This window comes from Malaya genurostris, chromosome 1, assembly GCF_030247185.1.
Source record: "Malaya genurostris strain Urasoe2022 chromosome 1, Malgen_1.1, whole genome shotgun sequence".
Lineage (NCBI taxonomy): Eukaryota > Metazoa > Arthropoda > Insecta > Diptera > Culicidae > Malaya > Malaya genurostris.
The window spans coordinates 146,831,922-146,846,300 of record NC_080570.1 but is presented as its reverse complement, the minus strand read 5'-3'; the positions used below and the strand labels follow the sequence as shown (position 1 = coordinate 146,846,300).

General features: G+C 42.1%; 1 protein-coding gene across 1 annotated transcript in view; it reads left to right on the top strand.

Moving 5' to 3' along the window:
• LOC131426126 (dorsal-ventral patterning protein Sog) overlaps positions 1 to 14,379 on the top strand; it is a 50,340-nt gene that overhangs the window by 17,696 nt on the left and 18,265 nt on the right. Inside the window, exon 2 of the mRNA XM_058588577.1 lies at positions 12,248 to 12,351. Coding sequence (XP_058444560.1) covers positions 12,248 to 12,351 — 104 coding nt within the window. The remainder of the gene's footprint in view (positions 1 to 12,247; positions 12,352 to 14,379) is intronic.

Sequence of the window (14,379 nt, the reverse complement as noted above, 5' to 3'; positions counted from 1 at the left end):
CCGTCCAAACAGGTAATTCTTCAATATCTGAATAAGGCTTGTATCTGTTCAGAATAAGAGTGAAAATTAGTAGAATTAAAATGTAAATTTCAACGAACATCCGACGATGGAACAAACTCAATCAGTTACATTTACTGCTGTAATTTGATTCTCTAGATTCTCACTGGTTTCGGAGCATTATTGTTGCATGCGAAGAGCGCATAGGATCAAAGATCAATCAATTGCGAAACAGTAGGAGTAAAATGAAAATTTCAACGAATTTCCGATGATAAAACAGATTAAACCTGTTACATTTACTGCTGTAATTTGATTCTCTAGGTTCTGTTTTCGGAATATTATTGTTGCATGCGAGGAGCGCATAGAAAAAGATTAATAAATTTTAAATCAATAGTGAGAACTAGTAGAATTAAAATGTAAATTTCAATGAACGTACTACAATGAAACAGACTCAATCAGTTATATTTGCTGCTGTAATTTGATTGTCATAATTCTCACTGGTTTCGGAGCATTATTGTTGCATGCGAAGAACGCACAGGAAACGACCAACCAATTGTAACTCGTATTTTATTCGTTTCTAAGGTGTGTATCGGGAAAAATTCCTATCTTATCATTGATTACATTTATCCTTTTCAATCTAATTATGATTACGTGGTATTAAAAGTCACTTGAGAAGATGTTCGTGTTCCGAAGAATTGTAGCGGAGTCCTGTACACTTACGAGTCGGCTTCCAAGTCGAAGTATTGAAACAGAAGATCAAGTTACCCATCGGAATGTTGTACCGTGACTTTGATTTACTTGTACCAGATAGTTTTGTTGTTTAAAGTGAATGAAACGGCAGTAATTTTGATACCTTAATCCCTTCGGTTATTTTAGTAAGGCTTTCTTTTTTATTCTAGGACATTTGCGTCCCACTGCGTCTCCTTATAATTTTTTAATTTGACAAAAAAAATAAAGAATTATATATTGGAATAAAAGCGATAAAATCACAACTCAATTAGATCTCTGAGTTGGTTTTAGGTTTCCTGAACAACTGTCGAACCCCTTCGTCTCAATTAAGAACTCTCTGGCACATTGGTATAACGAGCTTCATATGCTGAATTCATCGATTTCTCTTCAAAAAGTGATTACTATCGCAAGTAATCATTGGATAAGTGCTTTGTGAAGCCTGTCTGACTGTTCGAGTAGAACTAAATTCGTTTACCACAAAAACCTTGTCAGAGGGATGTCTGTGCTTCGCACAGAACGGCAAAAAATTCTTCTTGAAATACTCTGCAGAAATGTCCCAGTGAATGAGATTACGCTGTTCTCATTTCATGACAGTAAACACTAGCGCCGGTTCGACCAGAGAACCGCTAGTGTAACAAGTTATATATTCTTCAATTTGTCAATTCACGGCGGGAGAGTGATACTTCGAATATTTTGGAAGGGTTTTGAAGGTCTTAAGATTACAAGGAGTGAGAAATTTCTGAATCCGCGCACAAATATCCAAAAGCCCAAATATCGAAGTTTTTCACTTGGTAAGCAGTAGAAATAATGACATATTAAAACTGAGCAATCGACATTCCACAAGAGAACACTTACTTTCTGGTCCCCCGCTGGGAACTAATATTTGGTATTTCGATCACATTTACCACACCCTGCATTATTGCAACAGTACATTGCTATACGGTTAGTGGCGTTCTGTTTACTAGATTTAATTTTAAGACTATCCCAAGGTCGAGTAAAGGTTCATTTACTTGCAATATTTTTACAGTTTCTTGACATAGGATTAAAAACAGATAAATTCCTGCCGTTTACTGCACCTTTAAAATCATAGTTTCAGGAGCTTACGTATTGCTAGTGAATTCAGGTTCATACCACCACCCAACTGAACACACGACATTCCTCCGGAAGAATGCGGTAAGCCCTGGCTGACGGCGGCCGTAATGCGCATTCATTCCACGGGGTGGGGGGGGGGCAATATTTAAGTTGTAAACCCTCGCCCCTGGCCCGTCTGGCATTGTAGCGTTCTACGTATGCAATCTATTCACGGTGTGAAGCTCACGGTCACGAAATTTGCTACCACCAAGAACGAAAATATTCTCCGAAAATCTCGACGCAAACCGTAGCGAACATCGGAAAGCAATAAACACAGGCCGCCCCGGTTCACACTTCGGCAGCGGAGCGGAACGAATCGAAAATATGCATCCGATACAAAACAACAAAAAAAATAACCAGGAGGATTGGCTCGGCGGGTTCCGGAGGCGAGAGTGATTTCGATTTATGGGAAGAAGAGATTCAAGAATTTTTCGTTCTGTCAGACCGATATCGCCGCCGTTGCCATGGGAAACCGCCACAGCCGCGGCCACCTTCGCCAAGCAAACTCACTATCGTGCGGTTTGATCGCCTTAATCGATCTTTCTTGTAGAAAATGATCTCGATTTCTTTACTCTTTTTTTCTTTTTATTTATTGTTGATGTTGCTGTGATTCTTCTCGCTCGTCTTGCGATCTGATTGCCGGGTTTGGTGTGGAGTAGCAAACATGAATTTGTCATTAGCCGCGGCACTGCCACGAAACGCCAAGCATTTCTGCACGTCCTCCTTTAGCCGGTTGCCATAACTATCGGAACCCGAAGCGGAGAACTCGTTTTATTCCGGTGAGAACCATTACCGGCTCACAATGAGCTCTAATTATACTGCTATTTTTCTCACGCGAATTCCTGCTGCAACTGATGCACTGGATCACTACGTGAAAATACATCCCGATAGTGACGGAACTGGCCGCGGGATGTGGTCGTGGTGAATCAAATCAAAGCTGCGTTAGGAGGTTACAGACAAAAAAAACTGACCACTGGCGCTCCAACAGCACCGCATGCCGCCTCCGCTACGACGGCTATTACATCAGTTTTGATTTCGGACGCCGCTGGTCTTGTCGTAGGCGGCCAACCAACGAATAACGAATCCAGCACGGGAATGACTCACCGCATTTCGGCGATGCCGTGCGATAGCCACTTTATCTTCCCAGCGGGGTAGGGACAGATCATCATCCATCACGGCGGCCAGATCGGCCGAAGTCGGGACGGAGGTGTAAATTCAATTTATTTTCTCGTAATTAATCATAACTGACCTGTCTACGGTGAACAACAACGGGCCGCATTGACGGATCTTACGGCGTTCCAGTCCGAACTGCGTGGGCGATCTTAGAAATCTTTTTATGGCGATTATCTTTATGTTTTCGGTGTCTCATTTTTCGGGATCATAAAAGTGTCATATAGATCGGTAGGAAAGGTGCGAGGGACGACCCGGACAGGGTCGAGCGAGACCCAAACTATGTGCGAAAAAAAATAAGACGAAGATTGAGAAAGATGAAGGAGAAGAAGGAAAAACGACTAGGTAAACTACGGCGGCTAATGGTCTGGCTCAGCTCATTCTTAAATTCTTTCCCTTCATTCCTCGACGTCCGTCCGTCCGTCCGCTCGTCCTCTTAAAACGTGAACCATGAAAATCCCAAAACAAAAAAAAGCCTGAAGATCGAGACTGGAAGAGAAAGAGAGAGAGAGTGAGCGCCCAATCTACGAAAGAAGAAGACTCAAAGATTGAACAATGAACCGAAGGAAAAGTCTACTCTATCTCTCTCTCTCTGTGGATGTTAACAAACGTGTTGTGGGGTTGTCTCTTGTCTTGTACCAAGAGATCGCCGAACGCTGGTTAATCTGTTCGTGTTCTTGGTGCGTGTTTTGTCTCCATGCGCGCCTGCTTTGACTCACCTTTCTTCTTCAACGGCTCCATCTGGCCCGACACAAAGTCTGCCGAAGCCTACTATCATCCCTCATCGGAACCATCATTAAACGAAGACCGGTGTTGAACTGCTTAGCGATTGTTTTTTTTAGTTTAGTTGTTGTTGCTGCTGTTATTGTTGTTTCTCACATCTTCCAACTATGAATGGAGGACTGACCGAGAGAGCAAACCTTCCGAGAAGTATGAATGAAATTTTCTGCGCCGAACATCGGGCACCAGGAGCGTGAAGAAAACGGCTAAGGTCAGCCGAAACATGCCCGGGCTGCTTCTCTAAACAACTCTCACGTTTACATCCCGCTGGGATTGTTGCACTACGCTAGATATGCGGGAAAATTCCCTCCCGCCAGTGTAAACAATGTTCCTATTCAAAACAAAGCAGCTCTTGTTTCAGCGTAAATAAGCGAAATTCCGCCCGAGAACCGGACCGAAAGGAAGTTTGTGAATGAATTTATCGACCATTTGGGCACGGAGTCAGTGCCGAGTGCCAATCACCGATTGTTGACCGACTGCATTTCTGTGTCGACCGGCCGGTGCTCTGTTTGCTGATCGGTGTGATTAGAATCCCGTCCCCGTCCGAACGCACGGCTGGCTTTGATAAGCCTCCTCCTTCGGAGTGGCGGCACCTACTACGATCAACAATAAACCATGCATTGTTTGCCCAACTGTCAACGACCCCAAAACCGATTAAGATTGATAGCCTGCATTTCCGTCGTGGTCTAGCTTCTCCACGGGTTTTATCTACCCGCAAGCATCGTAATTTACGGTCCTGCCCCCCACGGGAACGATGAGGCCCAACAAGGTTTGGAAGTGTTATTTATAGACAGGCCATAAATCTTGCTCTGATCGTTGCCGACTCCTTCGGGGTGATCTTGTCACACGATTGGTCGGTTCGGTCGCTGCAGCCTCATTCTACCGTCGGCAACTGTCAAAGACCCAAAAAAAAAAACATCGGAGGACATGTTCAGGTCGTAAAATTGATAGTCGCACGTTTTCACATTCGGAATCCGATGAGGTGGAACCAACCAACGACAAACGACAATTCATAATCGAATTAGGATTTTGCCGATTCGCCTGCCTCGCTTAATTTTTTTACAACTTCTTTTTCTGCTACCACCGAAGACGAATGGATTCAGTGTTTGGTGACTGCTGCGCAAAATAAAAAATTATGATTTCGGCGAATCCGCCGAAGCGGAAACACGGAAAAAATCGAGAGCATAAAAATAAAATTAATTATCACTCACTGCCCGAATCCGTTCCTGGTTTTACTCGATCCTCCCGTGCCGGTGCGGTGGTTTTACGATCGCGGACAGATTCTTCGGCACAACGCGCCGATCACCAAGCGGTTGGAAAAAAAGAGGAGTATGGGGAAGGGGGGGATCAACAACAGTAACGACACGCGCGGATTAAATGGCGTGTGGTCTTCTACTCTCTCGAAATCGCAAGGTAACTGCGTAGTGCCGTTTACCACCTGCCGAACCACACTGAATGTCGAGATGAATGTCACACTGGAGTTCCCCAGAGTGGAAAATAATAAATTACCGGCAGCCGGCGGAAGTTCATCAGGGTTCCAGCATTTGTCACTGTCACCATCGGGGGCCGTAGCTTTATCCAACCGTGGTTAGCCGGCCATTTCCAATATCTCAATACTTCTGACAGATTCGACCGTGTTTGGGTTATACCAATCGTTCTGTGGCCTAGTGTTCAAGTAAATGTTCTTAAAACAACAATTTATTCCTATCACAAATTCAATCGTACAAATCTTTAATTGCTAAGTGCAAGGCTTGAATATTCAATAGTATAGCGAACCTAAATTAGTTGATGGAGAGATTCATGCTGTAGACAAATTATTCCAACAGGGCAGTTCGACAGAGATCCCACATCCTCTCTCAGACTGAGGCCGAGGTTCATCTAGCGAATTATTTTAACTTTTAGCTAAAATTTGACAGTCGAGCAGTTACTTCCTATCGAGTAGTTCAATTTAACTAAAACTGCGGCTCATTTCAAAGCTTGATGGATGGAAAGTTGTTTGGGTCTATTTTGCACTGAAAATAAAATGATATCAAGGGGTGTATCAATTGCATTACAGCGAAAGCAATAAAAAAAATTGAGAGAAACTAACTTCGTTTAAGAATGCATTGGAACTTTTTATAAGGGAATTTTCTTTGACTGAAAGTATAAAAAGATTAAAATTGCACTTAATAAATGTTTACTAAAGGTCTGAAATTATAATTTTTCTTCAAGATTTTTTCACTGTCGAAAATAACCACGCTTTCGAGCCGGGTTATATTAGACAACATCCAAATAACCGCTCGAATATCAAATTTTAACTAAAATCAAACTAATTCGCAAGATGGTCCACAGCCTGAGTAACAAACTTTTACTCGATTGCTCGATCAACCAAGGAGGCAGCAACGTTATAAATGTCATTGAATTTGCACAGTTAGGTGACTTACGCCATTTTATTATACTCCAGCTTGAGGCAGGGACGATGCGAACTAAGTTTTTGTAGGTTTCAACCAAATTCCAACAGTTTAGGTTGAAATTCAAGAGAGAACTGAAATTTTACTAGTTCTACATATTCGAAAAAGTCTTAGATATAGATGGCATAGGTTTTGCAGAAGCACTACTTTTCCAATTTTCGCACGGACAAATCAAAATATTATAGAACTTTTATTGTTTCAAATTGAAGCACTGACAAATATTCATGGGCGATCTAATGTTATGTTTCACAACTAGAAGTATACGTGTGGGAGGATGATGACTGCAGGTTTATCTGTCAAAATGTAGGGGAAAACAAATCTCCGCTTGTAAAATAATTTACAAATTATTAACAACATCATTTGTTCATGTGAAGTGATAATTTTTGCGTGAGAAAAAAACGTTAGTTCTATAAAGTCGATAGGTTTCTACGTTGACGCGGATGAAACAAATTATGCAAAATTGTCCAATATCCGCAGACCGATGCAGCCCGACAAACCTCACTGGGAATCTAGTCAACTTTACTGATTGCCGGAATTCCTGCCAAGCGGGTTTTAATGACAGCAGAGATGCCAGATATTTTCATAGAAAATCTGTAATACTCTGAATAAAAAGTCGTTATTTATTTGTATTCACTAAAATCTCGGTTAATTTTTCAAAAGGGCTTATAAACAAGTGACAGTTTCTCTTTGTTTACTTTCTCTTCTATTAATTACCAAGCGGTTTCCACGTTTATCACTCAACTCTTTGCGTGAAATTATACCCGAAACTTTCGACTTTCAAACAGAATAGTGATATCAAAGAAAATCTTTTCAATCACATCACAATAATCGAAAGAGAGAGTGATTAAAGAGAAACTGTCACTTGCTTATACGCCCTAATAAAAAATCAACCGAGAAATATGAAATTTCTACAATGAGATGATGTCGAAAAGCGCTCACAAGAATAGACAACAACGAAATGCAATATATTTTTTTCATCAACAACGATCGAATTTTCAATTCCATATACTTATCTAGTTTGAAAAGGTTGACTTCTTGAGTTGAGATGAAATTCCCAATGCCCAGTATGCAACCTCTCAATCTGACAGTAAAATTTCATGATGCAATGATTTCCTTGAATAGCAGTTCAAAATTGTTTCCTATTGTAATATAAATCTATTTCAGAGTTGATCATAAAATACACAAATACACAAAAGATTTCCATTTGTATTTGTGATTTGTCCGTAGATTATTAAACTTTATCTCGTCACTTCTATGAAATATCGCATACGAAAAGTTTAATTTTTTCATTCTTACTTTTCGTGAAAACTATAAATTCTATCATCTGTATTAAATCTGTACGCGTATGTTAAAATCTGTACAGTACAGAAAAATCTGTATAAATGACATCTCTGACTTCAATACTAAAACGAAAAACTATGAAACTGACTTTAACTTGAAAATTTTGCGAACAGTACAACGTCAAATAAAAAATCAATCCGGTAAACCGTGAAATAAAAAGTAAACAAAGAGAGACTGTCATTTGCAGCTAGGCATTTTTGTCAAGGGACTGTCGAATTTGTAGCTTCCAGTCTCTATCAACACTGCTATCAATTTTTCGGAACTTTTAACTCTAAAGATTTATCTGAAGCAATATTAACACATAACCAAAGACATCATATTAACAAGATATCCAGCTCTCACATTTCCCGAACAAATCATTGGCAACATCCTTTTTTGCGAGCATGTCGCCCTCAGGCGAGTCCGCATCGAATCTCATACATAGAAGTAGGGGAGAGAAATGTCAAATTCGTGCGCGCCAAAATAGCAGGGCTGCGCACCCATACAATTGACATGATATGTTGAATGTGATGCCGTGCGATGGCGTTGTTGAACTGAAGATTGATTTCGCTCCAAGCTGACAGGGTCTGACATAACACAGCTTCACCGCTTTACTACACTGTTCGATGAAAAACGCCATTCATTTTTTTTTTGCAACCGCTTAACAGCCGCTTCTGTCAAAGCCCTCCATCCCTCCATCCGACACCGCTCGTATCAGTTTTAGTGGGAGGAGGAAAGCTGCGCAATTATCGTTAATTTGATTTTCGTACGTCAACCCATGGCCCGGACCTCGAGCGAGACGTGTCTTGGATGATCGACGCTGATAACGGCTAGGGTTCCCACCGTAAACAAGGTTAATTCTAATTAGTATTCCGATAATGGGCCGGTACAGTGGCAAATTTCGGAGAAAAGCCGCTGCTAGGATTCGCGAATGCCCGCCGTGTCGGCCAGGCTAATGTTGGCGAATTCAAATTTATGCAAAACTGTCAAATGAGACCACTTTCCATCAGAAAGTTTTCGCTGAAATACGACTGCGAACCTAGTAGGCGGTAAAGATTCGATACAACAAGGAAAAAAACCATAAGCGTGGACAGCGCATCTTCGCTTCGAAACAGATGCCGTTTTTATTACCCCCTTAATTGACTGATAATGCATATTATTGATTCTAATTGATGCAAAATTCAACGATTGTGCGAAAGTGGAGCCGTTCTTTTCTCTCCCTTCTATTTCTTGGTCCCGATTGAAGTCATCACTATTTTTGCTCGATGATCACATCACCCAACCGAGTAGTGCCTCTCCAGTCCAGCTGGCTGGCTCTCTAGCTACCGCAAAAAGAATGCAAATACGCAATAGTCTCTTGTCCTCTTGTCGAGCTCCACGTCGCCGCGTCCGCTCCTCGTACGTTCGTTCCGCCGTCCACGCTCGAATGAATCCTTCGATCTCTAAATCATAATTCAACTCACATCCACATCGTTTGCGTCGGTAGTAACCTCGGTTTGACCGGATTGACCAAAGCGGCAAGTACCCCCAAAGGTTGCCACCCGCGCAACTCGCTCCGAAGCAATTGAATGAATCATTTCTCGATCATTTCTCATACATAGAAAGGCCAGCTACGTTCCCGGTACCGATGGTATGGCCGGAATCTATGTACGACCCGTTTATCGGTTAATAAATCTTTAATTCATAGAATAGGAGATTTTTTCTCCATTCCTTAGAGACCGTTCGCCGCAGCAGCAGCAGCCGCCGCCACAACTTCCACTCTCGCCCCTTTCGATCGATTCTCATCGAATCGTGCATGTGTCTGCATCTGTGTATGTGTGGGCGGCTGCGGCGGCATGTACGCGATGATGAGCCAAAACCGATTGTGTGCGGTGCCAGCAGTAGTGACGGCATTCGGGGTAAGGGTACAAAATAGAACAGCCAATGGGCCGTTTAATGAATACTAAACTATCGAGGTTTCTTGTTATATCTCGGTCCGATATCACACACATATTAATGGCCCCAGCGTGGATCGCGTTCTGCCTACCGAAAACATGTCCTAAAATGAGTAAGGCTCCAGCTAGTTAGCCTTGAAAAGGAGAGATAAATCAACGTCAAACTACTACCGGTGGCAGCGCAACACTGGAACGGCTGGACGGCTCCGGGCGATCAATTCGGTCACCCGTCAAATCCGAAACGACGATTGGGACTACCGCGCTGTAGATTCTTCCCGAATCGCCGGGGCCCTCATTTCGCAACTAACCATAAAAAGTACATTAAAACGAATTCAAATCGCGATAAAGCTGAGCTAGCTCCGATTGATCACTTCCTCCCGTTTACACGTTCTGGTTCGATCTGTTTGGGATCCATATGCGTGCGTGTGTGTGTGTGTGTGTGTGTGTGTGTGTGTGTGTATGTTTCTGTGGTTTTGTTGTTTCCTCCTCTTGGCTTTGAACCCATCAGCCAGCGAGCAATGCGCGAAAACTTGTCGATCGATGAAGCAAGTAATCGGAATGTTTTTCTCGTTTTAAATTGTATGTAAATTAGACCGTCTGTTCATCTGCACTACGCGGCCAATATAGCAGACCAAGCCAGCCGACCACCGGCAGGGGCTGGCCAATGGTGGAGGGAGAAGGACCAGAAGCAACAGACACAGCACGACTCTCGAAACTGGATCTCCGAGTTCGCACTTTTTTTTTTCTTTGGTTTTTTTTCCACTGTATTCATCCACCCGGCGGTGATCATGTTCAGCAACAGCCAAAATATCGGCGTCCGTTCGGCGCTGAACTATATAGAAACTGCAACCGCCCGCAACGACGACGGCTATATGTGTGACACCATACCGAACCTACCACAGCGGACGGCGGTTGAGTTTAGCGGCAAGCGTGAAGGACGCTGATGGCGCCACCAATTATCCATTTATAGATCTTCAAGCCGCCTCAACCGCAGCAGCAGCAGCAGCCGCCGCCGTCATCATTACCACCACCACCACCAGCCGCCGCCACAATACCATTGGTTACCGAAATCCGGTCACTGTCGCGTCGCGTATCTCTAATGGTGTTGACTGTTCGACAAATGTAATTATTTACATTTTTTGACGGTTGTCTTACGCACTCTAGATTTGTTATTTCTAAACAACAAACGTGGAATACATAACATATTGCGAGAATCAACAAACAAGGTGTTTTTGCCTTTGTTTTCTGGCGAAGTAAGATTCGAAAAAAGAAACACGAGGTACCCCAAGAGCTAACAGTTAGGTGAGGTAGTGGAAGAAAAAAATATTTTACTTCATCAGCAGAGAAAAAAAACAGAAACTGCAAGTCAAATGCAAAAAAATTCACCATCTGAAAGAAAAAACCGTAAAATGCCGGTGAACTCATGCAGCCGTTTACGGCGGCCGCTTTCGCCGGGGCGCTTTCTCAGTTCGATGGTGGCGACTAGGGCCGTCGCATGCAAATGAGCGCGATCGCGGGCGATCTAATAGACTCCAATTAGCGCATGCTGCGCGCAGTATGGAAAATTAATGTCCTCACCATAATTGGCAAATTAGGCGAAAATGCCTCACCTATCCACCTCGACTCGACCAGGCCGGCTAAACCCGGTCGGTTAGTTTCAAGGTCGGCTCCATTCAAGCAGAACATCCAACATCCAAGTTCGCTTCGCGTGGAACAATAACGCATCGAAATTGCTTTACTCCACTCCACACCGGTAGGCTATCGGGCATGCACAATAAGTTCGACGGTTTAGCCGCCATTGTTCGGTGACCGTGCGGAACCAAGACTACCACCGGCAAATGGCTCACGTACTCATAAATTACAATAGTTTAGCGATTCGAGCTCGTAAATTGTACGATGCTCTTGCGCACTCGGGTGATTGTCAACGAATGACGCAATAAATTAACGTACGAGTAAATAAATATCGTAAACGATGGTTCACCAATAGCGGAGAAGCAGAAAATCAGTCGTCGTCGTCGTCGTCGTTCCGCATGCAGTTCGCAGTTCGCTCGCGATCATTCCCATAAACATGCATAAATTAAAGTTCGATTGATTATTGCCGACTGTCGGGCGGCCCGCACTACTACATTGCAGTGCCGCCGACGACCGATCGTCCAACTAAGAAATGTGCGACTCATAAATTCAACAGAAAGATCTCAACTTTAACGGAATTAAGCTGGCGTCAACACGTATATCATGAGCCTCACCAAGTAGACCTTGCCGTCCCCTTGGCGACGGCGGTTAGTTTCATTCATAAATTTCGCTATCGCTTCTTCAGAGCTGTCATCTAATGTATCTGAAATGGCCCCTAAGCCCGCGATAACTGCAAAACTATACGGTTGACAGGTGGTGGTCAGTCCGTCTTTCGGTGCTTTCGATATCGTCGGGTTTGGAAATGGCTCTAAATTGATATTAATCGAGAGACTTGAGGCGCCACATGGCGAACTTGTATGATGGCGGCGGCGGCGGCCGCGACTATTGCGGCAAACGATCCAAAACAGACCGTCATGGCTGAGTTTGGCTGCCGTGCGAGAACTCGTATTTTTATCCTCTGCATAAATCAATAATCGACTTAATTATTTGATCTGGCTTAATTCGGTGCCATTCACGAAACCGAGATAAAAAAATGCTAATCTTGTTTCTCCTTTTCTGGACGTTGATTTTTTCATTCGTTTCTTTTTTTTTCTCTCTTTCCAGAATGTCTATTCGGCAAAACGCTTCGAGAGCTCGGATCCACCTGGTTCGCCGATTTGGGACCCCCATTTGGCGTCATGTACTGCATCAAATGTGAATGTGTACCGGTAAGTCAACCGTTTCAACCATCGTAGATTGCCATGATTTGCTGCTTGTGTTGGGAACTTGTCAAGTGGTACCTAACTGCGGAAAATATGATTAAAAATTCCGGGAAGGCTTTTAGTACTGTCTCGCGTTTCGCAAAATAACGCAAACCGATTGTCAATTGACGCGATTCTATCCGACCGACCGACCGTCCGCCGTACATTTATGGATACCAGCAGCAATCGTTCATTTTGTTTTCCTTGCATCTTACCTGATCGAGGTCAAATTGGAAGCAGGCTGATTATCGAAATCAACCGATGTAACACAAGCGATGCTTATCATTGCGACTGAATGGCGTACGGGTAAGGTGGACACGGCAAACTTGCTAATCTGACAAGCAAACATTTGTGGATTCGAGGACTGTTTGATCGATCTGAGTGTTTACGTAGATTTTTTTCGTTGTTGTTGTTGCTTGGAACGACCGTTTTGTGAATTCTGCATCTTTGTATGTCTAGAAAACGAAATGAAGGTTTTAATTTGCACCAACCATTTTAATACTATTTTTAACTGTAGTCTTTAATAATAATAATTGAAAGGCTTCAATTTAAAAAATAAAAACGTTAAACGAATTAAGGTCAATCCAAAACTTTCAGATTCACACACTTTTTAATGCATTGCACCGAACCGTATCGTAAAGGTGTGAATAATCCTTTAGTCACACTGTGAAGTTTTCTTTTACAAATTCTGACATTTAATTCGACATAACAGCGCTTACTTAGCCTAATTCTCGATTGATTTTTCAGAAGATCGTAAGAGCAAATGACAGTTTCTCTTTGTGCACTCTCTCTTTCGATTATTGTGATGTGATTAAAAAGATTGTATTGGATTTCAAAGTTCTGTTTGAAAATCGAATGTTTCGGGAATCATTCTATGCAAAGAGTTGAATGATAAACGTGTAAACCGCTTGGTAAATAATAAAAGAGAAAGTAAACAGAGAGAAACTGTCACTTGCTCTTACGGCCTTCTGTAAAATCAGCCGAGAATTATCCTATTGATATCCAACGAGAAACAATGTAAAAATATTGAAATAGCGGAAAATGAATCTAACGGAAAACTAACTCGAGAATCAGACTTCAGACCAGAAAACCTTGACTAATGCGTTGGAGTGCTTTGTTAATTGAGTCACCCTAAAGATGCGAACGAACTTACGCTTCCCAAAATGTCACGATTAAACAATATAAGCTAGAAACCACGAATTTCAACAAAATTTATAGAAAGGATATTTTAGAATAACGGGTCTAGTAGTCATCTCATATACGAAAACCATTAGTTATAGTGAGATCTGCTATCTCTGTTCGATAGAAAAAAGTTGCATTCGCTTCGAGTTTTCACGTCGCTTATAACTTTGCGGTATCGCTTATTTTTTGCGGTATCTCTTCTTGAAGTCGGAGCAAAGACATTGTATTCGATTTCATCACAATTCATTGATTGAAAGTCAATTGCATTAGTTCATAAAAAAAATTATTCGAGAATACAAAGAAATAACGAAGAATATAACTCACCTGAACCTAACAGCGAACCAGAGATGGGTCAAAAGAATTAGCTCCTCTGGAAAAATGAGCGAACAGAAGTTTTTTTTTTCAAAAAATGCACCTTCATTCATTGTAGGAGGCATTCGATTGCACGGTTTTCATAACATTTGGAAATTAAATGCTATAAATTTACGGCTAAGCAAGAGAACTACGGAGAAATAGATTGATTGGTAACAATTGTAGACATAAATAGTTAGAATTTTTGACATAAATCATTTTATTTCATTCGCCTACACGGAAAAAATAGTTTGAAACTGAGTTGCAAATGTTTCAAATTTATCTAGCATTTGTCAGATCACTCTGAATAGACGATTTTACAGATTTCACAAGATTTTCGAAATTTACGTTTATGAAATACCCATTTTCCGAGCTTCACTATAAACAAATGGTTTACAGTCTTATAAGAACTCGAAGGAAACGAAATTTTATGCCTATAAAAACATTGCACTATTGTGTAAT